This window comes from Nerophis lumbriciformis, linkage group LG05, assembly GCF_033978685.3.
Source record: "Nerophis lumbriciformis linkage group LG05, RoL_Nlum_v2.1, whole genome shotgun sequence".
In the NCBI taxonomy this organism is placed as follows: Eukaryota; Metazoa; Chordata; class Actinopteri; order Syngnathiformes; family Syngnathidae; genus Nerophis; species Nerophis lumbriciformis.
Window position 1 is genome coordinate 22,685,001 of NC_084552.2, and position 25,803 is coordinate 22,710,803.

General features: G+C 41.3%; 1 protein-coding gene across 2 annotated transcripts in view; it reads left to right on the forward strand.

Annotated features, from left to right (window-relative positions):
• Positions 1 to 24,645, forward strand: part of slc3a2a (solute carrier family 3 member 2a) — a 33,226-nt gene extending 8,581 nt beyond the window's left edge. The window contains exons 1-10 of one of the 2 annotated variants that reach the window (XM_061961076.1): positions 9,696 to 9,822; positions 10,482 to 10,685; positions 10,760 to 10,944; positions 11,443 to 11,616; positions 12,489 to 12,583; positions 12,669 to 12,793; positions 22,115 to 22,224; positions 22,300 to 22,577; positions 22,651 to 22,870; positions 24,104 to 24,645. In XM_061961076.1, coding sequence (XP_061817060.1) covers positions 10,489 to 10,685; positions 10,760 to 10,944; positions 11,443 to 11,616; positions 12,489 to 12,583; positions 12,669 to 12,793; positions 22,115 to 22,224; positions 22,300 to 22,577; positions 22,651 to 22,870; positions 24,104 to 24,243 — 1,524 coding nt within the window. In that variant the 5' untranslated portion in view covers positions 9,696 to 9,822; positions 10,482 to 10,488 and the 3' untranslated portion in view covers positions 24,244 to 24,645. Of the gene's footprint in view, positions 1 to 9,695; positions 9,823 to 10,481; positions 10,686 to 10,759; positions 10,945 to 11,442; positions 11,617 to 12,488; positions 12,584 to 12,668; positions 12,794 to 22,114; positions 22,225 to 22,299; positions 22,578 to 22,650; positions 22,871 to 24,103 lie in introns of those variants that run through there. The other variant, XM_072913170.1, reaches the window with a different exon arrangement.
• The last annotated feature ends 1,158 nt before the right edge of the window (positions 24,646 to 25,803 follow it).

The following is a 25,803-nucleotide window of genomic DNA, read 5'->3' on the forward strand; positions in this document are numbered from 1 at the left end:
TTGGAAACTGTGGACGTCGTGTCCTCCGGACCAAAGAGGAAAAGAACCATCCGGATTGCTACAGGCGCAAAGTTGAAAAGCCAGCATCTGTGATGGTATGGTGGTGTATTAGTGCCCAAGACATGGGTAACTTACACATCTGTGAAGGCGCCATTAATGCTGAAAGGTACATACAGGTTTTGGAGCAACATATGTTGCCATCCAAGCAACGTTACCATGGACGCCCCTGCTTATTTCAGCAAGACAATGCCAAGCCACGTGTTACATCAACGTGGCTTCATAGTAAAAGAGTGCGGGTACTAGACTGGCCTGCCTGTAGTCCAGACCTGTCTCCCATTGAAAATGTGTGGCACATTATTAAGCCTAAAATACCACAACGGAGACCCCCGGACTGTTGAACAACTTAAGCTGTACATCAAGCAAGAATGGGAAAGAATTCCACCTGAGAAGCTTTAAAAATGTGTCACTTCAGTTCCCAAACGTTTACTGAGTGTTGTTAAAAGGAAAGGCCATGTAACACAGTGGTGAACATGCCCTTTCCCAACTACTTTGGCACGTGTTGCAGCCATGAAATTCTAAGTTAATTATTATTTTCAAAAAAAAAATTAAGTTTATGAGTTTGAACAATAAATATCTTGTCTTTGTAGTGCATTCAACTGAATATGGGTTGAAAGGGATTTTCAAATCATTGTATTCGGTTTATATTTACATCTAACACAATTTCCCAACTCATATGGAAACGGGGTTTGTAGTTGTGTGTCCTGCAGGCCCCAACCCAACACGTGCTACAGCCAACAGTTCTTGGACAGCCGAGCACGCGCACACACACACACACACACACACACACAAGTTAAAAACAGCAACAGATGCCGAGTGTTTGCCTTCTTGGAGGAGTCGACGCTGAGTAACAGGTTGCTTTTGACTGAGCCTCACGTGGACAACGACTTATGAGCTGTGAAGCATAAATAATAAGTATGGATGTCAGCAAATACAAACCCTCTGAACCACAGGTGTCAAACTCAAGGCCTGGGGGCTAGATTTGACCCGCGACCTAATTTGATCTGATATGTGTCAATAAAAACTTCATATTTTCTCACTAAATGTAATTTTTTTTCATTTTGACAGAAAAAAATACATGTACTGCTTGAAATTGCATGCCTTTTTATACTTTAATGCAGTGGTTCTTAACCTGGGTTCGATGGAACCATAGGGGTTCGGTGAGTCGGCCTCAGGGGTTCGGCGGAGGTCAAGACACACCCGACTCATCGTGTAAATAAAAACTTCTCCCTATCGGGCGTATTACGCATACGGCAACAGCAGAAGTCAGACTGATTTGCAGGTGTGTAATTTGTTGTGAGTTTATGCACTGTGTTGGTTTTGTTCTTTGAACAAGGTGATGTTCATGCACGGTTCATTTTGTGCACCAGTAAAAAACATGTAACACTTTAGTATGGGGAACATATTCACCATTAATTAGTTGCTTATTAACATGCAAATTAGTAACATATTGGCTCTTAACTAGTCATTATTAAGTACTTATTAATGCCTTATTCGACATGGCCTTATTATAACCCTAACCCTCTAACCCTGGCCCTAACCCTCTAAACCTAACCCTAACCAAATAACTAAATTAAGTCTTTGTTACTTGGAATATGTTCCCCATACTAAAGTGTTACCAAAAACATATACGGTAACTTTGTCTTGAATTTGAAAAAAAACAAACATTTTATTTTTTTACTAAAGAAGGGTTCTGAAACTGGTGGGGTTCAGTACCTCCAACAAGGTTAAGAACCACTGCTTTAATGGTATCCATTATTGCAACAAATATTACAGTATATGTTTCCAAACATTTTTAGTAAAAAAAACAAACATACTTAACTTTACAGCAAACTACCCATCAAATTAATTGAAAAAAAATGACAATACATGTTACACTGTTCTTTACAGCATATCACTGTGAATTGAAAAAAAAAAACTACTACTGTTTTTCACGTTAAAATTCTGTTGACTGAGCTGCCAGTTTTTGACTGTTGTTTTTAACGGTGTATTACTGTAAATGGAAAGACGGTACGTTTGCTTTTACGGTCGAAAAACTGGCAGCGAATTTGCCAGAATAAAAAAAAACAGTCGTACTGTTTTTCCATATACTGTAAAATGTTGTAAAATTTTTTTTAAAAACACTATATTTCACAGTAAAAATTTGTATATGTAAAGTTTTTACTGTAATTGGGGAATTACATTGGAATTGGGGGTTAAATCACCAAAATGATTCCCGAGCGCGGTCACCACTGCTGCTCACTGCTCCCCTCACCTCCCAGGGGGTGGAACAAGGGGATGGGTCAAATGCAGAGGGTAATTTCCCCACATTGAGTGTGTGTGTGTGTGACTATAAGTGGTACTTTAACTTTAACTTTAAAATTGACAGTCTACTTAAAACTATTTATATAATTAATAATGAAATCCAGAGGCAAATTCCAACATTATTGGCTGTTACAAGCGGCCCTCTGATGGCAGCCATAACTGCCATGTGGCCCTCAATGAAAGCCAGTTTGGCATCCCTGCTCTAAACCTTAGAAAGGCTTTTTCTCATATGATGCATCATATTTTTTCAACGAACAACGCAAAGCTATAAATGAATGAATGTAACGCCATCTCCTTCTGGAATAGTGGCAAGCGACAACACAATATCTGCAGACATACCATGGAACTGCTTGTACGTGACATTTAGTTTCCACGGGGGGATTTTTCCCAGAAGCATGTCCACGGCTGTAACTCCACACCTGCAGCGAGTGTAAACAGTTATTTTAGTATCGTGACTTGGACGCACTGTGAACGTGACGACCCTCATTGGCATTGGTGGGCCTTCTATATGCTTTATACTGTGTTGTTGTTGTTGTTGTTTTATCTCGGGGGTCAGCAACCCGCGGCTCTAGAGTCGCATGCGCCTCTTTAGCGCCGTCCTGGTGGCTCCCTGGACCTCTCTGGAAAAAAGATGGCGAAAAAAATACATTTTTTGTTTTAAATATATTTTCTGTAGGAGGACAAACCCCACTGTTTATATTAAACACCCTTCACTGATGAGAGCATATGGCAAGCGCTGTTTTGTCCTGCTGATTTTGTCGGTTCTTGAACTCACCATAGTTTGTGTACATGTACAACTTGTTCCTATGCGGCCACATAAAGACGTGTTTTATGCCACTCCTCCTTTTGTCTAATTTTGTCCACCAAACATTTTATGCTGTGCGTGAATGCACAAAGGTGAGCTTTGTTGATTTTATTGATTTGCTAGAGTGCTAATCAGGCATATTTGGTCAATCCATGACCAATGTTCCCTCTAAGGTGCGCGCCTGTGTAATTGTGCACTGCTCAAGCGTCCTCTGCGCACGGCAAATCTATGCCACGCACAAAAGCAAATAAAAAAATAAGCACATAACAATTTTCGACACACGGACACGACAGAGAAAACTGTTTTTGTCATCATTGTTCAAATATTGTAACGTATGTCGAGACGCTTTGAGGACATGAATTCCATTGATCACTTTACTGAGCAAAACTCTTTATTGTCGGCCATAAACACATCACCAAAACATTAGTAAAAAAAATTATATCTAGCAAAACTGGTCGTTTTCTGCAGTACAAACCAGACCAAAAGCAACTTTGTTATATCAACAGCAGCCGCTCGCTCTTTCTTACTTGCGCCAACACATGCACATATGGCACTTAGCCAGTGATGCGTTTACAGCCACACAAAAAGTCGGACAACTCCAACACCACACATAAAGTGTCATTCCAGGTCGCTACACTATGATTTACCAATCTAATGTGTGCTTATTCTAGTGTCATTTATTAGGAATCTTAATTTATAAATATTAATCATGAAATGCTGTTAGCATATTAAATAAATACTAATAAAAATATATTTTTTACAAACAGGAAGTTGCAGGAATGTACACATGATCCCCTGCTTACATCTCATTGTGCAACATGTGAATGTTTTAATGGGAACTAAATGCAATGTCTGAAAGGAGTACAAATTATTTCCAAAGCAGGACCTCCACCCAGACAAACAATACAAGTACACAGTTCATGAAAAACAATATTTTTTGTTATTGTCATTGTAAGTGGGCCTAAACACTTATATTAGAAATGGAAATGACTGCTGTATGTATATATTGCATCATTATGCCTTGTGGGTATATTTGAGCTCATTTAATTCCCTTTACGTATGTCCTCCGTGTATTTAATTTATATTTGCATGTCTCATGACACATTATCTGTATGTAATATTGGCTGCATTTCTCATTGTTGTTTGTGTGCCATGTTGTTCCAGAACACAGCAAACTAGAGTGTCCGCCCTGAGATCGGTAGGTTGTGAGTTCAAACCCCGGCCGAGTCAGACTATAAAAATGGAAGCCATTACCTCCCTGCTTGGCACTCAGCATCAAAGGGTTGGAATTGGGGGTTGAATTAACAAAAATTATTCTTGGGCGCGGCCAACGCTGCTGCTCACTGCTCCCCTCACCTCCCAGGGGGTGATCAAGGGTGATGGGTCAAATGCAGAGAATAATTTCGCCACACCTAGTGTGTGTGTGTGTGACTATCAGTGGTACTTTAACTTAATTACCCAGCTTGCAAAGATTGTAATAAATCCACTAGAAGAAGACAGCCGGCCGTTTCCTTTAACTTGGACACACACATCTATACCTTTTTGACTATTCTAAACCAGTAATTTCCAGGAGTTATCTCATTCTGTGAGAAGGCTCCATTTTACTAATGATTTCCAATGTTGCAAAAATGTATAGAATGAAAATGAAAATACAACATTTCTGTCAACGAATGTTTGCGTCAGCCTTTGATAGTAGGCTAATATAGCTAATATAGACACTTACATCATGTGTTGCCTTCATCATAACACTTATATAAGGCTTTTAATTTTTTGTAGCTCCAGACAGATTTTTTTTTTTTCTATTTTTGGTCCAATTCCTCTTTAAACATTTTAGGTTGCCGACCCCTGTTTTATCTAATGGTTTGCTGCTTGACTGTGCCTAATGTCATCAGAGAGAATACAATGCAACCCCCACTCAGTTAATGGTAATGAGTCACAAGCAGTGGTGGAAATCTCATCACAATTAATCATTAAAACAATTCATCAATTAAACTTTTGATAACGCTCAATGCACACCTAAGCATCAAAACTCATCATTTCCACAATGTATCGTTGCCTATCTGTCTCGTATAGAAGGTTCTATTTTGGTGGGGATTGGACGAACTTCCTGGGAAGAGTCAGTTCAAGTATGGCCTGTGTAAAAGGGAAACAATGGCACCGCTAATCAAAAATGGCAGATTCACTTTGTGGATTTTTGAGCATCCTCAAGTACTCGGTCCCTAGTAACAAGACACATTTTACAGACCCTGTTTTCTTGTTTTGTCTTGTACAGTCTGGGTGAAAGGTAAAGCAATGAGTTTCAGCTGTTAATCAACACTTTCACACTCACAGTTTTACACAAATTACTTTGGGGTTTCATCTATACCATGGGTGTCAAACTCTGGCCCGCGGGCCATATTTGGCCCGCCGTGTGATTTCACTTGGCCCTTGAGGCGATATCAAAGTAACACTAAAGCTGGCCCGCCGATTATATATCGTGGCGGTGCCGCGGTAACACCGCATTCACCGTTAATTGTAATACTTGCCAACCCTCCCGAGAGTCTTACCAAACTTCAGCGCCCCTCTCGATAATCGTCAGGTCTGCTTTTCAGCCAGTCCGAGTGCTGGCCCAGTCACATAATATGTGCGGCTTCTGCACGCACACACATTTGAATGTGACGCATACTTAATCAACAGCGATACAGGTTACACTGAGGGTAGCCGAATAAAAAACTTCAACATTGTTAGAAATATACGCAACACTGTGAACCCACACCAAACAAGAATGACAAACACATTTCGGGAGAACATCCGCACCGTAGCACAACAGAACAAATACCCATAACCCTTTGCAGCACTAACTCTTCCGGGACGCTACAAGGTGGGTGGGTGTGTGTGTGTGTGTGTGTGTGTGTGGGGGGGTGGGGGGAGGTTTGGTGGTAGCGGGGTTGTATTTTCTAGTGTCCCGCTGTTGATGAAGTATGCGTTGCATTCACTCGTGTGTGCGTACAGAAGCCGCACATATCTTGTGACTGGGCCTGAACGATGTTAGAATGGATGAAAAGCGGACGTGACGATAGCTCGTAGAGTACGTTAAAGGCAGTGCATTTAAGGCACGCCCCCAAGACTGTGGTCCGGGTGGACGAGATATAATGACTGTTGAATACCTTCGTTCGATAATGAAGGTTGCCTCAGCTCAAAGCCTGAACCCCGACATTAATGAACTAGCATCCAAGAAAAGATGGCAGGTATCTGGCTTGGGCACATCAGATTAGATCAGTGTGTTGCAAACTGAGCAGTTTAAAGTCCTGAATGGTTGTTTTATTCATTGTTATTTTATTTTCAAATTTATTAGCCTGTGGAAAAAGTTAATGTTGATATTTACCTCAGAAGGCTGCAAATAGAAAAGAGGCATTCAATTTTTATTTAAATTGTATTTGATATGCCATTGATATTTTTTAATTATTATTATTATTTTTTGAAACTCGACTTTGCATGTCATTATAACGTTATATAAGCCTTGCTTGTTCAATATTCAATGCAAAACTTGTTTGGGTCTCTATTAAAAGGTTAATTTGTTCAACCTTGGCCCGCGGCTTTGTTCAGTTTTAAATTTTGGCCCACTCTGTATTTGTGTTTGACACCCCTGATCTATACGTAGGATTAATAAAGTTTGTCTAATTCTAAGGAGTCGCCTCGGGCAATATTGCATATTTTGTCCTCGATCCGACATCAAGGACATACTGTACTGGGGTTGTATGTATCGCCGATGCTGACACTGATACTTTTGACTTCAACATTTTCAAGGTCTTTTCATGATTTTGTGATTGTTCCTTTAGTACAGGGGTCCCCAAACCTTTTGACGCGGGGGCCGCATTGGGTTAAAAAAAATTGGCAAGAACATAATGTCATGGCTGTTTTGAGTTTCCAATAAATTCTACAACTCTTATTTTTTGTGATAGAGTGATTGGAGCACATACTTGTTGGTCACTAAAAACATTCATGATGTTTGGTTATTTTATGAATTTATTATGGGTCTACTGAAAATGTGACCAAATCTGCTGGGTATTGTGGCCAAACAGCTACATTTTTGTTTCATCTGACATCACATGGACAAAGATAAGACCTTCTGGAGGAAAGTTCTGTGGTCAGATTAAACAAAAATTGAGCTGTTTGGCCACAATGCCCAGCAATATGTTTGGAGGAGAAAAGGTGAAGCCTTTAATCCCAGGAACATCATCCTACCGTCAAGCATGGTGGTGGTAGTATTATGCTCTGGGCCTGTTTTGCTGCCAATGGAACTGGTGCTTTACAGAGAGTAAATGGGACAATGAAAAAGGAGGATTACCTCCAAATTCTTCAGGACAACCTAAAATTGGGCGCAGTTGGTGTTCCAACAGGACAATGACCCCAAACACACGTCAAAAGTGGTAAAGGAATGGCTAAATCAGGCTAGAATTAAGGTTTTAGAATGGCCTTCCCAAAGTCCTGACTTGAACTTGTGGACAATGCTGAAGAAACAAGTCCATGTCAGAAAACCAACAAATTTAGCTGAACTGCACCAATTTTGTCAAGAAGAGTGGTCAAAAATTCAACCAGAAGCATGTGGATGACTACCAAAAGCGCCTTTTTGCAGTGAAACTTAACAAGGGACATGTAACAAAATATTAACATTGCTGTATGTATACTTTTGACCCAGCAGATTTGCTCACATTTTCAGTAAACTCATAATAAATTTACTAAAGAACCAAACCTCAGGAATGTTTTTTGTGACCAACAAGTATGTCCAATCACTCTATCACAAAAAAATAAGAGTTGTAGAAATTATTGGAAACTTAAGACAGCCATGACATTATGTTCTTTACAAGTGTATGTAAACTTTTGACCATGATTGTATGTATATATATATATATATATTCCGAGCGCGATGATGTCACATTATCGATGGAAAAATGCATTTTCAGACAGTATGATTTGCCTGAGCGGCTAGGAGACACTGAGAGTAACAAGCGGTAGAAAATGGATTAGAAAGGACAGATTTAAAAAGAATAACAAAAATGTGTTAATATTATAGTGCAAAATACCAAAACAGAAGTATTGGCTGTCATTCTTATTCAACACTATAAAAGTATAACCGTATTAAGATGTCACAACATGAACAACAAAAAGCAAAAAGTATTTGTAAAAAAAATAACAGAAGAGAACTGAACAATAATGATATTGACTGTCATTCATTTTTTTAACCACATAATATCCTCATCGGCGGATAAATAAGTCTACTATGGCCTATACTGGGGGTCAGTAACCCGCGGCTCTTTAACGCCGCCCGAGTGGCTCCCTGGACCTCTTTCAGAGATGTGTGAAAATGGAAGAAGATGAAGAAAAAATATATGTTTTATGTTTTAATATAGTTTCTGTAGGAGAACAAACATGACACAAACCTCCCCAGGTATTAGAAATCCCACTTTTTATGTTATACATGCTTCACTGATGAGAGTATTTGGTGTACACCGTTTTGTCCTACTAATTTCAGCGGTCCTTGAACTCACACTAGTTTGTTTACATGTACAACTTTCTCCGATGCTGCCACAGAAAGACATTTTTTAAGCCACTCCTTCTTTGTCTCATTTTGTCCGCCAAACTTTTTATGCTGTGCGTGAATGCACAAAGGTGAGCTTTGTTGATTTTATTGATTTGCTTATCAGGCATATTTGGTCAGTGCATGACTGCAAGCTAACGTGCTAGCTGTCTGTACATATTGCATCATGATGCCTCGTTTGTAGCTATATTTGAGCTCATTTAATTTCCTTCACTTGTGTCCTCGGTGTATTTAATTTGTCTCATGACACATTACCTGTATGTAATATTGGCCGTATTTCCCATGTTGTTCCAGACCACAGCAAACGCTACCCAGCTCGCAAAGATTGTAATAAATCTACTAGAAGAAGACAGCCGGCCGTTTCCTTTAACTTGGACACACACATCTATACCTTTGGCCATTCTGAGCCAGTAATTTCCAGAAGTTATATCATCCTGTGAGAAGCCTCCGTTTTACTAATGATTTCCAATGTTGCAAAAATGTGTAGAATAAAAATTTAAATACAACATTGCTGTCAACAAAGATTGGCGTCAGCCTTTGATAGTAGGCTAATATAGCTAATATAGACACTTACATCATGTGTTGCCTTCATTATAACACTTATATAAGACTTTTAAAATCATTTTGATAGTAGGCTAATATAGACACTTACATCATGTGTTGCCTTCATTATAACACTTGTATAAGACTTTTAAAGTCATTTTGATAGTAGGCTAATATAGCTAATAGAGACACTTACATCATCTGTTGCCTTCGTTATAACACTTATATAAGACTTTTAATTTTTGCAGCTCCAAACAGATTTTTTTTTGTATTTGTGGTCCAATATGGTTCTGTCAACATTTTGGGTTGCCGATCCCTGGCCTAGCCTATCATACGACTCTTGGTATCGTTATAAGCGATATTTGGATCGACCCCCCCCCCCCTCCCTCTCCTCCTCCTACTGTGGGAGGCGTGGCCAGCAGAGCAGCTCCATAAAGGCACAAAACTCCTTGGTGAGCGGATTAGTAGAAAGTGCTTTCTAAAGAATCGGCAAATAACTTCCAAACAGTACGGATTTATAATTTACACCTCACAGGTAAACCGCCATGTTCTCCTTTCTTCACTACTTTACCGTAAATGTGAATCAACGTGCGCGTCAGCTTTGTTGTCTTCTTGATGACGGAAGCGGCTTCATCTTTTTTTTTAAACATTTTTTAATTAATAACCGCGGAAACAATAAATCAAGTCTTATTTATTATCTCCAAAATAATCGCTAATATGTTGAGGTATATTTATGATTGTATGATTTTTTTAATATTTAATATTCGAAACAACATTTTTTACGACACGGAACAAAAACTAACTAAAGTGCCATCTGGAAACAAACACAGTCTTGCCATGGAGGTGACTTAAAAAAATAAAAAAGTTATAAAATGTTTCTTATTAAAAAAAAAAAAAAGGTACGTTAGGCTAGTTTAGCCGGTTAGTCAATGCTAGCTAGTGAGTAAGCTAGCTAGCTGACTCGTGTAACGTTCAGGGCCCATTACGTCACAGGGATGACGCACGTTTTCTTTCAATAAAGTTAAAAACGTGTATTAGTCTCGATAGAAAATACTTTTAAAAAATGTCTGATTAAAATTGTATATTTTAGCATTTTTTTTAAGCCACCTTTACTCCACTTTTTTGCCTTGAAGCTGTTAAAGTCAAATGGAATGATGCAATCACGCCCTGTATAATTGTCCTCCTTGACTGCAGGTTGAAGATGACTAAGGACTCCGAAGTAGACATGAAAGACGTGGAGCTCAACGAGCTGGACCCCGAGAAGCAGCCCATGACCGGCGAGGGCCAGACTGTGGGAGGCGAGAAGAACGGCAGCGTCAAGGTGAAGGTCTCCGAGGAGGAGGCCGCATTCACCGGCCTTTCCAAGGAAGAACTCATGAAGGTTGCCGGCACTCCAGGGTAACAATTCATCATCAGTGTTTTTAATTCTCATCGGGTCGGTCAAGCAAACTCCCAGGCCTTTCTCTTTTTAGATGGGTGAGGACCCGCTGGGTGCTGCTCATCCTCTTCTGGCTGGGCTGGGTGGGCATGCTGGCTGGAGCCATCGTCATCATCGTGCAGGCTCCGCGCTGCAAACCCATTCCGGAGATGCACTGGTGGAACGAGGGACCTCTGTACCAGATATCTGACCCTGAGGCTTTCTCAGATGGACTGGCAGGTACTATTGTGGCACTGTTTAGTTCCTTCTTTCAACCATACCACCGCACCAGACCGGACTTTGGTATGTGTTGCAATGGCGTCATTGTTGAGTCTTGTGACAAAGCTCAGGGTTCAGCCTTGATACTAAACTGCTGACATAGTAGAGCGTCTAAAGGACACTGAGTCACTTCTTTAGCGTATCGTGTGCTCCCGTATCAGCTGACTGTGAGACAACTTCTGCAATTTTATAGCCTTAGCTTTATCTAGGGGTCCACATTGAATTTTTTTAAAGAGATGGGAGGATGCATTCTGCTGCCAGAGGGGAGGTTTAGGTTTCCGACGGCCATTTGGCAAAAATCCAATACACGTGACTCGTTCTCGCATAAAATACCTTCTTGTGCTCAGGGCCTCCAGAGGGTCTGGAGGGATTGTTCACATCTTCCTGCCTTGTGTCAGCACACAAACAAAGCAGCAGTGTCTTCCTTTTTAACTGTTTTGCGTGTGTGTGTGTATACAGATGTGCCGAAAAAATTGGACAACATCAACCAGCTGAAGGTGAAAGGTCTGGTGCTCGGCCCTCTTCACACGGTGCAGGCGGACAATTCAAACACTTTGGACTTGAAAACTATCGACCCTAGTCAGGGAACCGAGGCGGACCTGGATGAGATCTTGGAGAAAGCCCACAAGAAGGGTGAGTGCTCATACAATCACTTATAGATCATTAAAACTCTTAGTCAAGACTAGAGATGTCCAATAATGGCTTTTTTGCCGATACTGTCCAACTCTTAATTACCGATTCTGATATCAACCGATACCGATATATACAGTCGTGGAATTAACACATTATTATGCCTAATTTTGTTGTGATGCCCCGCTGGATGCATTAAGCAATGTAACAAGGTTTTCCAAAATAAATCAACTCAAGTTATGGAAAAAAATGCCAACATGGCACTGCCATATTTATTATTGAATTATTTTTTTAACATGCCTCAAAACAGCAGCTTGGAATTTGGGACATGCTCTGAGAGACCATGAGGAGGTTGAGGTGGGCGGGGTTGAGGTGTGAGGGAGCGGAGGGTGTATATTGTAGCGTCCCGGAAGAGTTAGTGCTGCAAGGGGTTCTGGGTATTTGTTCTGTTGTGTTACGGTGCAGATGTTCTCCCGAAATGTGTTTGTCATTCTTGTTTGGTGTGGGTTCACAGTGTGGCGCATATTTGTAACAGTGTTAAAGTTGTTTATACGGCCACCCTCGGTGTGACCTGTATGGCTGTTGACCAAGTATGTGGGCATTCACTTGTGTGTGTGAAAAGCCGTAGATATTATGTGATTGGGCCGGCACGCAAAGGCAGTGCCTTTTAAAGTTTATTGGCGCTCTGTACTTCTCCCTATGTCCGTGTACCACTCCGTACAGCTGCGTTTTAAAAAGTCATACATTTTACTTTTTGAAACAGATACCGATAATTTCCGATATCACATTTTAAAGCATTTATCGGCCAATAATATCGGACTGCCGATATTATCTGACATCTCTAGTCAAGACCATTATTCCTCATTTTTCTTCAGGTATTTCTGTGGTGCTTGACCTGACTCCAAACTATTTGGGAGCATCTCCCTGGTTCAGCAATGCTGTCCTTAACGATATTGTAAATGATGTCGAGGTAGGAATGGTCATGTATTTATTCACTCTGACCTTCTTTCAGCGTCCTTTCGGCTAAAAAAAAAATTGCTGACGTTGCCTTTCAGGTTGCGGCAAAACACTGGCTCGACAGGGGCTTCGACGGCATCAAGATTGCCGACCTCGCCTCAGCCCCCAACGCTTTGGACTGGTCCAGCCTTCAAGGCAATGACACAGAGGATGCTAAAAAAAAGTAAGCAAAGGAAAGATAATGTACGTGGGAAAGTTTTAAATTTTAGGCGTGGAGACGAAAAGCGATCAAACAACCGGGGGTTTGTTTCCCCGCTTTTTGGCATTCACTCCTAGATGTATTTTTCTCTGCTTTAAAATTGTAAATACCGGTAGTTGTTTTTTTAATGTTAATATAAATTACAAAGTGGTTTGATGGTGCTACCTGCAGGGGAAATGAGAGTGCTGCATTTATGAATCCAGCAGAGGGTGCTCACAAGTCAATTCACTCTACATTTTCCAGCAGAAAGATGTTTTGATAGACTTATATCAGGGGTCGGGAAGCTTATAGGCTGAGAGCCATGAAAGCCAAATATTTTAAAATGTATTTCCGTGAGAGCCATATAATATTATTAAACACTGAATACAACTAAAGGTGTGCATTTTTAAGTAAGACCAACATTTATAATAAGTCTCTTATTCTTTTTAATAACATTGTTTTTCTGAAGCTAACAAATAATAAATAAAATACTTCTTACCATTAATGCGACTTCTTGAGCAGGTGCGGTAGAAAACGGATGAATGGATTAAAATGCATGAAAATGTTTTATATTTTGAATGTTATTTTTTACACTGTGATTACCAGCGGAATTATTCATGACTTATCGTGTTAAGTAATGTCAGCTAAGATTTATTAGAGCCAGATGCAGTAGTTCTTTCTTTATTCATAGTCATGTTTAAATCAGCTAGTATTTTCCCATGTGTACTCTTTTTGCTTGTATCTTATGTCCGCAAGTAAACTGTGTGCTTTACCTTGAAGGGTTGGAATGTGGGAGTATAGCATACTCCCTTTTGACCTTATCAGTATTAGAACAATGAGGCTGTATTCCTTTCTGGGCAGGGTGGGGGCTGTTTTCGTGTACAATAAGTTGTCTCTTTCCGTTTGGCTTTCAATCAATCAATCAATCTTTATTTATATAGCCCTAAATCACAAGTGTCTCAAAGGGCTGCACAAGCCACAACGACATCCTCGGTACAAAGCCCACATACGGGCAAGGAAAAACTCACCCCAGTGGGACGTCGATGTGAATGACTATGAGAAACCTTGGAGAGGACCGCATATGTGGGTAACCCCCCCCCTCTAGGGGAGACCGAAAGCAATGGATGTCGAGTGGGTCTGACATAATATTGTGAGAGTCCAGTCCATAGTGGATCCAACATAATAGCAAGAGTCCAGTCCATAGTGGGGCCAGCAGGACACCATCCCGAGCGGAGACGGGTCAGCAGCGCAGAGATGTTCCCAGCCGATGCACAGGCGAGCGGTCCACCCCGGGTCCCGACTCTGGACAGCCAGCACTTCATCCATGGCCATCGGACCTGTGCCCCCCCCCCCCTCAAGGAAAAGGGGAGCAGAGGAGAAAAGAAAAGAAACGGCAGATCAACTGGTCTAACAGGGGGGCTATTTAAAGGCTAGAGTATACAAATGAGTTTTAAGATGGGACTTAAATGCTTCTACTGAGGTAGCATCTCTAATTGTTACCGGGAGGGCATTCCATAGTACTGGAGCCCGAATAGAAAACGCTCTATAGCCCGCAGACTTTTTTTGGGCTCTGAGAATCACTAATAAGCCGGAGTTCTTTGAACGCAGATTTCTTGCCGGGACATATGGTACAATGCAATCGACAAGATAGGACGGAGCTAGACCGTGTAGTATTTTATACGTAAGTAGTAAAACCTTAAAGTCACATCTTAAGTGCACAGGAAGCCAGTGCAGGTGAGCCAGTATAGGCGTAATATGATCAAACTTTCTTGTTCTTGTCAAAAGTCTAGCAGCCGCATTTTGTACCAACTGTAATTTTTTAATGCTAGACATAGGGAGACCCGAAAATAATACGTTACAGTAGTCGAGACGAGACGTAACGAACGCATGAATAATGATCTCTGCGTCGCTAGTGGATAAAATAGAACGAATTTTAGCGATATTACGGAGATGAAAGAAGGCCGTTTTAGTAACACTCTTAATGTGTGACTCAAACGAGAGAGTTGGGTCGAAGATAATACCCAGATTCTTTACTGATTCGCCTTGTGTAATTGTTTGGTTGTCAAATGTTAAGGTGGTATTATTAAATAAATGTCGGTGTTTAGCAGGACCGATAATCAGCATTTCCGTTTTCTTGGCGTTGAGTTGCAAGAAGTTAGCGGACATCCATTGTTTAATTTCATTAAGACACGCCTCCAGCTGACTACAATCCGGCGTGTTGGTCAGCTTTAGGGGCATGTAGAGTTGGGTGTCATCAGCATAACAATGAAAGCTAACACCGTATTTGCGTATGATGTCGCCTAGCGGCAGCATGTAAATACTAAAGAGTGCAGGGCCAAGAACCGAACCCTGAGGAACTCCGCACGTTACCTTAACATAGTCCGAGGTCACATTATTATGGGAGACGCATTGCATCCTGTCAGTAAGATAAGAGTTAAACCACGACAAAGCTAAGTCTGACATACCAATACGTGTTTTGATACGCTCTAATAAAATATTATGATCGACGGTATCGAAAGCAGCGCTAAGATCAAGAAGCAGCAACATAGATGACGCATCAGAATCCATCGTTAGCAGTAGATCATTAGTCATTTTTGCGAGGGCTGTCTCCGTAGAGTGATTTGCCCTGAAACCGGATTGAAAAGGTTCACAGAGATTGTTAGACACTAAGTGTTCATTTAGCTGCTGTGCGACAATTTTTTCGAGGATTTTCGAAATAAAGGGAAGGTGGGACACAGGTCGGTAGTTTACCATGAGGTCAGGATCAAGGTTAGGTCTTTTGAGCAGAGGATGAATAACCGCTTTCTTGAATGCTAGGGGAACAGTGCCAGAGGAAAGTGATAAGTTTATAATATTTAGCACTGATGGACCTAATAATACAAAAAGCTCCTTGATAAGTTTCCCAGGAAGTGGGTCAAGTAAACATGTTTGTTTTATCCCACTTACACGCTGTAATAGTTCCTCTAATGTTATTTCATCAAAAAGAGAGAGACTATTTTGTATTGCAGTATCCGTCGTAGATACAGTTGTATCTGTGTTCATAGAACCCAGTTGTAGCTGGGCTGCGTTATCTTTAATCTCCTTTCTAATGAGTTCAATTTTCTTATTAAAGAAATTCATAAAGTCATCTGCCGAGTGGGTGGAGCTATTGGGAGGAGTCCCTTGTTGGGTTAGCGATGCTACTGTACTAAACAAAAATTTAGGGTCGTTTTTGTTGAGGCGGATGAGATTTGAGTAATATTTAGCTTTAGCTAAGGTAAGCATGCGTTTATACGATATTCAACTATCACTCCATGCTTGATGGAAAACCTCAAGCTTGGTCGCGCGCCATTTGCGTTCCAACTTTCTACATGATAATTTATGAGCTCTGGTTTCCTCTGTAAACCATGGGGTGCGCCTTTTAGGGGCCCTTTTTTGTTTTAGCGGTGCTATACTATCAATGGTTTTGCGCAGGGCATTGTCAAAGTTGTTAGTGAGGTTATCAATAGAGCCGACATAATTTGGGAATGGTGCCATTACCGAAGGCAGTAGGTCAGCAAGAGTCATCGTTGTGGCGGCATTAATGTTGCGGCTGCTATAGCAGTTATTATTATTATTAGTTTGTTGACAATGAGTCAGAACTTCGAATTTTATAAGGTAATGATCGGACATTACTTTAGTATACGGGAGTACCATAACTTTGGAGGTGGTGACACCCCTGACCAGCACTAGATCTATCGTATTGCCGTTGCGATGCGTAGGTTCATTTATTATTTGTGTAAGACCACAGCTATCAATTATAGTCTGGAGCGCCACGCACTGAGGGTCCGATGGGGTATTCATATGGATATTAAAGTCCCCCATTATGATTATATTGTCTGCGTGCGTCACTAGATCAGCAACGAACTCTGAGAATTCATTAATAAAGTCCGAGTAGGGCCCTGGGGGGCGGTAGATAACAGCCATATCGAGAGGCAGCGGTGCGACAGACCTCATAGTAAGTACCTCAAACGATTTGTATTTATTATTTAGGTTAGGGGTAAGGTTAAAGTTTTCATTGTATATTAGTGCGACCCCCCCACCCCTTTTAAGGGGACGGGCAATATGCGCATTCGTATAGTTAGGAGGAGATGCCTCATTTAGCGCAAAAAATTCGTCTGGTTTGAGCCAGGTTTCGCTAAGACCAATGACGTTAAGATTGTTGTCTCTAATGACCTCATTAACTAATAACGTTTTGGGAGACAATGATCTTATGTTTAAAAAGCCCATATTATAAGTATTGGGCTGTTTTGACGAGTTTTTGTTTAAATTATCCGTAGTAGAAATATTAATAATGTTGCGTTTATTATACGTAGTGCACTTTAAATAGTTTCGACCATATCTAGGAATTGATACGACGGGAATTTTCAGATTGTTTGCTTGATGCTGCGATCGACTGAACGCATCATGATTTGCCACCTCAGTAGAATGCATATCTACCCCGGACACATTCACAACAGAAAACACATTATGTGAGTTGTGTGTTATTCTAAGAAAATTGCTATGCGTACAGGAATTATCCAGCCTGGTGCTGGCTAGTTCTAGCTTAACTGACTCCTCACCCGGACTAGCAGGCTCTGTAATTGCCTGTGACCGGGCTTGCTCTAGTGTAGTTAGTCAAATGTGACTTAAACAGTAGTCTATGTTCTTAGACAGGATGATGGCGCCTTCCTGGTTAGGGTGAAGGCCGTCCCTCATCAGCAAGCCTGGTTTGCCCCAGAAAGAGGGCCAATTATCAATAAACGTTAGTCCCTGTTGTCTACAGAAGCTAGCCAGCCACTTGTTAAGCGAGACTAATCTGCTATATCTCTCATCATTGCCTCTCGCAGGCAGGGGGCCAGAGACAATTACTCGATGCCTGGACATCTTTCTAGCGAGATCACAAGTCCTGGCTATGTTTCTCTTTGTAATCTCTGACTGTCTCATTCTATTATCATTGGAGCCAACGTGTACAACTATATTCGCATAACTAGTGGTGCGATTAGCCTGTCGTACGTGTTTACTAGGCCTGTTGCGAGTTAGCTCCCTAAGATTAACCTCAATGTCAGGTGCTCGGGCCCCCGGGATGCACTTAATTGTGGCTGGTTTGCTAAGCTTTATGTTTCGGGTGATGGAGTCCCCTATGACTAAGGTGTGGTGCCCGGTAGACTGGGGTGTAGGACTAGCTAAAGAGCTAAATCTATTATGCGTCTCAACCGGTACACCGTAGCTTGTAGGCCGCTTAGGACTGCTACAGGCTGGGCTAGTTAGCTCGCTACAGCTAACGCTAGCAGATGTGTCCGCAACATCTAAAGTTACGAGATTACTCTGCTCTAACTGGCGGACACGGCCCTCTAGCAGAGCCAGCCTCTCCGTGAGTAAGGTGCAAGACGCGCAGGAAGCCATACTCACTGTGTTTTCTGTCACCGAGTGAAGTTCCTGCTGTCTTCCGAGAAGTCCTGGTCACGGTGTGCAGGAGTAGACTCCTTCTGACCGGCGCCCGGCGACGCCTTTCTCCGCGCTAGCTTCGTTAGCTTAGCAGCTAGCTGCTAGCTAGCTGCGGGAGGGGTGGAGAGACAGAGATCGGGTGATTTGCAAGTTAAATAGTACTACTAAATATGTTGAGAAAGTAATAAAGAAAGCTGCAGAACAATTTAAAAGCACACAAATAGAACGATACTTTCAGACCGCTTCTAGATGCCGCTATTAACGGACTTTAGGACTGGTCTCCTAAAGCTTTAGTAAAACTTGGTAATATTCCTATTCTGTCTGGATGGTCCTTTTTACTCAACATATGTCATCTGAAAGAACTTGGGATTAAACATTGACTTTAATTCCCCGAGAGGAAGACTGGTCAAACGCAACAATACCAAGGATGTAACATTATTGTAAATACCGCAGTTTCAAAACTCACAAGAATGTTGTGACGCGTGACCGTAAATGCGGTTTTGAGGAAACAACCTAATTGCAATTTTTTTTCTTAAAATTGCAATTGCGATAAATTTTGCGATTTTTATACATAAAAATGTGAAAATAACAAGTGAAGGAAGACATGTTACTTATAGACGGTCTGTCAACATATTCTTGTCTCAAGGTGCCACACATTAAAACACTATCCAATAATATTTGGCTTAATGCAGACAGACTCAGAGCTTTTGTCGACATCATGCTCTTAAACTGAAGAAATAATCGATCAAATCTATGCTGTTTTAATAATGTAATACAATCATAATATATAACAATGCAAGTAACCTTTTAAAATGATAGGAACGTATTTCTCATTGCTGTGGAATCGTTTACCATTGTATGGTTTTTGGAAGGTAAATAACTTTGTTATACTAAATAAATAAAATGGACTCTTATTTTTGTAAGCAAAAATTTAACTTAAACATTGAACATCTTAAAACTAGGTCGACCTTTTTGTTTATTGCCGTCACGTGATCACGGCATTCTCGCTCGCTCGTCCGTGTTGGGTTTATTTTGCCCATCCAATTTGAAGCTGAAATATTCCTATAACAAGATATTTGGTTTTGTAATCAAAACCCTGGTTTTATTACTTAGCAGAACTTCTTACTGACCGGTGTCGAATAGGGATGCTGTGTGTGTTTCGCTCTCTGCCCACCCAAACAAAGATACTGAAAAGAGGGCTCACTGCATTCAGGTAATTCTACTGTTAAATAAAAGCAATGCACAGAGTGAGATGTCTTTCTCTCTGAAGCGAGAGATGAACAAACGCGAGGCTCAACAATTCTGGCTGTCACTCAAATACTGAAGACGGCATGTCGATTAATCGTGCAGACCTACCCGCCAGTGTAGTTCAATTTCTGGCCCTATTGAGGGAGCCAGTCTGAGAAGCAAACCACATTTCCCAGAATCCCCTGTGCACCGCTGCTCAGCAATAGCAGAGCGGAAAGATAAAATAGGACGTTATGGGCGCATTTTGTCTTTGAAGTCAAGAAAAATAAAGAGGAGAAAAGGTGTAAGACATGCAACATACAGTATGTTCTCCAGACCGCGATCGTCTACAAATCGGGAAATACAAGCAGCACAATAAGTCACTTGATTAATCATCACCCGGAAAAGATTGACGGAAAACGATGTAAGACAGGCCACACATCAAAGCATGAGGCATTTCAATCGAGGTTTCCTCATGAAAGCATGTTTGCAATGTCCGTTTAAAGACACTCACCTGAATGTTATGTACAAACCCCGTTTCCATGTGAGTTGGGAAATTGTGTTAGATGTAAATATAAACGGAATACAATGATTTGCAAATCCTTTTCAACCCATATTCAATTGAATGCACTACAAAGACAAGATATTTGATGTTCAAACTCATAAACTTTTTTTTTTTTTGCAAATAATAATTAACTTGGAATTTCATGGCTGCAACACGTGCCAAAGTAGTTGGGAAAGGGCATGTTCACCACTGTGTTACATGGCCTTTCCTTTTAACAACACTCAGTAAACATTTGGGAACTGAGGAGACACATTTTTTAAGCTTCTCAGGTGGAATTCTTTCCCATTCTTGCTTGATGTACAGCTTAAGTTGTTCAACAGTATTTTAGGCTTCATAATGCCCCACACATATTCAATGGGAGACAGGTCTGGACTACAGGCAGGCCAGTCTAGTACCCGCACTCTTTTACTATGAAGCCACGTTTATGTAACACGTGGCTCTGCATTGTTATCCTGAAATAAGCAGGGGCGTCCATGGTAGCGTTGCTTGGATGGCAACATATGTTGCTCCAAAACCTGTATGTACCTTTCAGCATTAATGGCGCCTTCACAGATGTGTAAGTTACCCATGTCTTGGGCACTAATACACCCCGATACCATCACAGATGCTGGCTTTTCAACATTGCGCCGATAACAATGGTTCTTTTCCTCTTTGGTCCGGAGGACACAACGTCCACAGTTTCCAAAAACAATTTGAAATGTGGACTCGTCAGACCACAGAACACTTTTCCACTTTGTATCAGTCCATCTTAGATGAGCTTAGGCCCAGCGAAGCCGACGGCGTTTCTGGGTGTTGTTGATAAACGGTTTTCGCCTTGCATAGGAGAGTTTTAACTTGCACTTACAGATGTAGCAACCAACTGTAGTTACTGACAGTGGGTTTCTGAAGTGTTCCTGAGCCCATGTGGTGATATCCTTTACACACTGGTCGCTTGTTGATGCAGTACAGCCTGAGGGATCGAAGGTCACGGGCTTAGCTGCTTACGTGCAGTGATTTCTCCAGATTCTCTGAACCCTTTGATGATATTACGGACCGTAGATGGTGAAATCCCTAAATTCCTTGCAATAGCTGGTTGAGAGGTTTTTCTTAAACTGTTGTGAGTGTGAATGTTGTCTGTCTATCTGTGTTGGCCCTGCGATGAGGTGGCGACTTGTCCAGGGTGTACCCCGCCTTCCGCCCGATTGTAGCTGAGATAGGCTCCAGCGACCCCGAAGGGAATAAGCGGTAGAAAATGGATGGATGTTCAACAATTTCCTCACGCATTTGTTGACAAAGTGGTGACCCTCGCCCCATCCTTGTTTGTGAATGACTGAGCATTTCATGGAATCAACTTTTATACCCAATCATAGCACCCACCTGTTCCCAATTTGCCTGTTCACCTGTGGGATGTTCCAAATAAGTGTTTGATGAGCATTCCTCAACTTTATCAGTATTTATTGCCACCTTTCCCAACTTCTTTGTCACGTGTTGCTGGCATCAAATTCTAAAGTTAATGATTATTTGCAAAAAAAAAATGTTTATCAGTTTGAACATCAAATATGTTGTCTTTGTAGCATATTCAATTGAATATGGGTTGAAAATCATTTGCAAATCATTGTATTTCATTTACATTTACATCTAACACAATTTCCCAACTCATATGGAAACGGGGTTTGTACTTTGTTACTTGAAAAACTGTTCCTTCGCTGTTCTTTGCACTTTGAAAATACGTCTTGGTAGTAATAAGTAGGGTTGTATTTGAGCATGAGGTTTTTTTTATTTTCATTTAGCGTGATTAGCACTTAATTTTCCACACTATGCCATTTTTTTCCAACTCATGTTTTCTGTTGACATCACTGCAATAATATCGTGTCGTGTTACTGTAGGGTGAGATTTTGATATTGTTACATCCCTACTGTATAATAGTATTTCTTACTGAGTGATGTATTACAGGATTTAGAAATAGGCTTTTTTCTATGGCTACATTCATTATGAGCAGTTTTTTGACATTCGCTGAACATTATTCTTGGGAATTGTTCCCCCTTGTGGACACTTCAGGGAAATAAAAATCATTTGTTTGATTTGGTCAGGCTGCTGATGGGCGTGGTTAAAGGCGTTTCGGCCACTGAGCTGTCCCAGCTGGTCAATGGGTCCAGTGCTGATCTGGTGCTGTCGGACCTGCTCAGCACCAACAGTCAAGGTAGACAGTTGGCACTCGTCACTCTGTCCAGTGCAGTGCAGGTGTGAAAGTGAACCATTCTGTGCTGGTCCACAGGGGGGCAGCGCATCAACGCCTTGGACTCCCTGCACAGTCAGCAGAGAAGCCTCGCTTGGGGTCTTGGCGCCGCCGAAGGAGAACAACTGTCCAAACGGGCTGCGTCTCAGGCTCTGATCCGCCTCCATCAGCTGCTGCTCTTCACCATGCCCGGCACGCCCGTTTTTAGCTACGGCGATGAGATCGGCCTCCAGATGCAAGGCGACAAATCTCCCAAGATGGTTTGGGACATCGAGAAAGAGCCTGAGGAGGGAGCAAACGTCAACGAGACTTCGGATGTAAGCACGGTGAAGAAATAAGGTGCTTTTTAACATCATTTTTCAAACATGTTCTGCTTACCGTCTTGCACAGGCTCAGCGTAAAGAATTCGTAGCAGTGAGGAATTGGTTCAAATCCCTCAGCGACCTTCGAGGTAAAGAGCGCTCCCTCCTTCACGGGGACTACTACTCTCTCCAGTCGTCCGCCTCCTCCCTCTCCTTCCTGCGCTCTTGGGACCAGAGTGACCGATTCATCACAGCGGTCAACTGGGGCTCTGCTACAGAGACGCTCCAACTCAAGCTGCCGCCAACCGGCAAGTTCTACCACCTTTTTTTTAGTCCTCATTTTTATATATATTTTTAGACACCATTTCTATGCCTTTTCTTTATTTTCATGACTATTTACCTTGTAGATTGTCACTCAAAGCATCAAAACTATGACACCTGTGAAGTGAAAACCCTTTCAGGTGACTACCTCTTGAAGCTCATCAAGAGAATGCCAAGAGTGTGCAAAGTAGTGATCAGAGCAAAGGGTGGCTATTTTGAAGAAAGTAGAATATAAAACATCTTTTCAGTTATTTCACCTTTTTTTGTGAAGTACATAACTCCACATGTGTTCATTCATAGTTTTGATGCCTTCAGTGACAATCTACAATGTAAATAGTCGTGTGTGTGTGTGTGTGTGTGTGTGTGTGTGTGTGTGTGTGTGTGTGTGTGTGTGTGTGTGTGTGTGTGTGTGTGTGTGTGTGTGTGTGTGTGTGTGTGGTCTATTTCATCCCGACAAGCCTGTTTCGCAGGTTTCTCTGCTCTTCAAGGGATTGTACATTTATTTATAATTAAAAATGTTGTTTTTATTTTAAGAGCAGAGACATTTCAGGATACCTACAGGCTTGTAGGAATGTGTTTTTTCCTGACCTAGCGTACACTATATTGCCAAAAGTATTTGACCACCCATCCAAATGATCAGAATCAAGTGTCCTAATCACTTGACTTGGCCACAGGTGTATAAAATCAAGCACTTAGGCATGGAGACTGTTTCTACAAACATTTGTGAAAGAATGGGCCGCTCTCAGGGCCCCTTCCTTTTCCAACATGACTGTGCACAAAGCAGGGTCCTTAAAGACATGGATGACAGAGTCTGGTGTGGATGAATTTGACTGGCCTGCACAGAGTCCTGACCTGAACCCGATAGAACACCTTTGGGATGAATTAGAACGGAGACTTGAGAGCCAGGCCTTCTCGACCAACATCAGTGTGTGACCTCACCAATGCGCTTTTGGAAGAATGGTGGAGAATTCCTATAAACACACTCCGCAACCTTGTGGACAGCCTTCCCAGAAGAGTTGAAGCTGTAGTAGCTGCAAAAGGTGGACAGACATCATATTGAACCCTGTGGGTTAGGAATGGGATGGCACTTCAAGTTCATATGTGAGTCAAGGCAGGTGGCCAAATACTTTTGGCAATATAGTGTATGTGTACACATTTTTTCATGTGTGTGTGCGTGTGTGTGTATGTTTTTCTTTTAACACACTTCTTCATTCCTGCAGATGAAATGAAGTTGCCAGAGTCTGCAACAGTGAAGGTGTCCACAGATCCAGAGCTAGCGGTAGATTCCACAGTCCCCCTGGACAAAGTCACCCTGGCACCTGGACAAGGTGTCCTCCTGCACTTCCCCTACACAGGCTGAAGATGGTGTCAAGCTGCAGGCAAGTCGCCAGTAGATTGAAGGTTTTAGGTTTTTTTTGGTTTCTGTTTTTAGACATAAATCGATAGCCAAACTGATGTTTGAGGAATTTAGGAGGATACGGAACGTTTCTTTTTACACATTTTACAGGATTTGGCTCTAACTACCAGGTTGTTACAATTTTTATTTTCAAGTGTTGTTGGTCGTGTCGGACATACACTCAATGCATATTGTTTACAAAAGTCTCACATTCCATTCTTGTTTGGCTTTTTTTTTAATTTTCTTAAGAAGATTTACTTATTTGTCATTTGGCTCTGTGGCAAGGAGTGGTGTGTGTATGACAAGAAAAAGGGAGGAAGAAAAGAGTTCTCAACGGAAATGAATAAACAGAAAGTTCTTTACTAACTCTTGTACTTGTCTTGTGTGACACACATGGGGGGGCTAAAGGGGCCTTTTAGTAAAAAAAAAAAATGTAACTGCTCCTGACCTTCATTTATTGATGGATCAGTTTTGAATTCACTTTATGTAAACATTGTGCTTTCTACAAAATAGAGTTAAGCTAATTTCCAACTGTAAAATATCACCTTTTATGTTAAAGATGGCATAAGTAATGCAGCACCCGGCAACGGTTCACATAAATCATGTCTGTTGTAAAAGTACAGTTCATACAGAGCTCTTGCGAAGAGCCGTTAGTACATACAATATCAACGCATCTGTTCACTTTATATTATGCTGCAAAGAGCTTGTTTATAAAGCACCTAGGGCAGGGGTCGGCAACCCGCGGCTCTTTAGCGCCGCCCTAGTGGCTCTCTGGAGCTTTTTTAAAAAATGTATGAAAAATGGCAAAAGATGAGGGGAAAAAAATCTATTTTTTGTTTTAATATAGTTTCTGTAGGAGGACAAACATGACACAAGCCTCCCTAATTGTTACAAAGCACACTGTTTATATTAAACATGCTTCACTGATTCGAGTATTTGGCGAGCGCCGTTTTGTCCTACTAATTTTGGCGGTCCTTGAACTCACCGTAGTTTGTTTACATGTATACCTTTCTAGGACGTGTTTTATGCCACTTCTTTTTCTGTCTCATTTTGTCCACCAAACTTTTAACGTTGTGCATGAAAGGTGAGTTTTGTTGATGTTATTGACTTGTGTGGAGTGCTTATCAGACATATTTGGTCACTGCATGACTGCGAGCTAATCGATGCTAACATGCTATTTAGGCTAGCTATATGTACATATTGCATCATTATGCCTCATTTGTACCTATATTTGAGGTCATTTAGTTTCCTTTAAGTCCTCTTAATTCAATTTATATCTCATGACACACTATCTTTTAATTTTTTGCGGCTCCAGACAGATTTGTTTTTGTATTTTTGGTCCAATATGGCTCTTTCAACATTTTGGTTTGCCGACCCCTGACCTAGGGCTTTCCAACGTAAGTCAACTTGTGTGAATTATCACTAAGGATATTGCATTAGTCCTGGAAACATGCAGATTAGTCACACTATTTATTTTGACTTGACTTCAATCAGGTCAGTGTGAAGATGAGTGGCAAATTACAC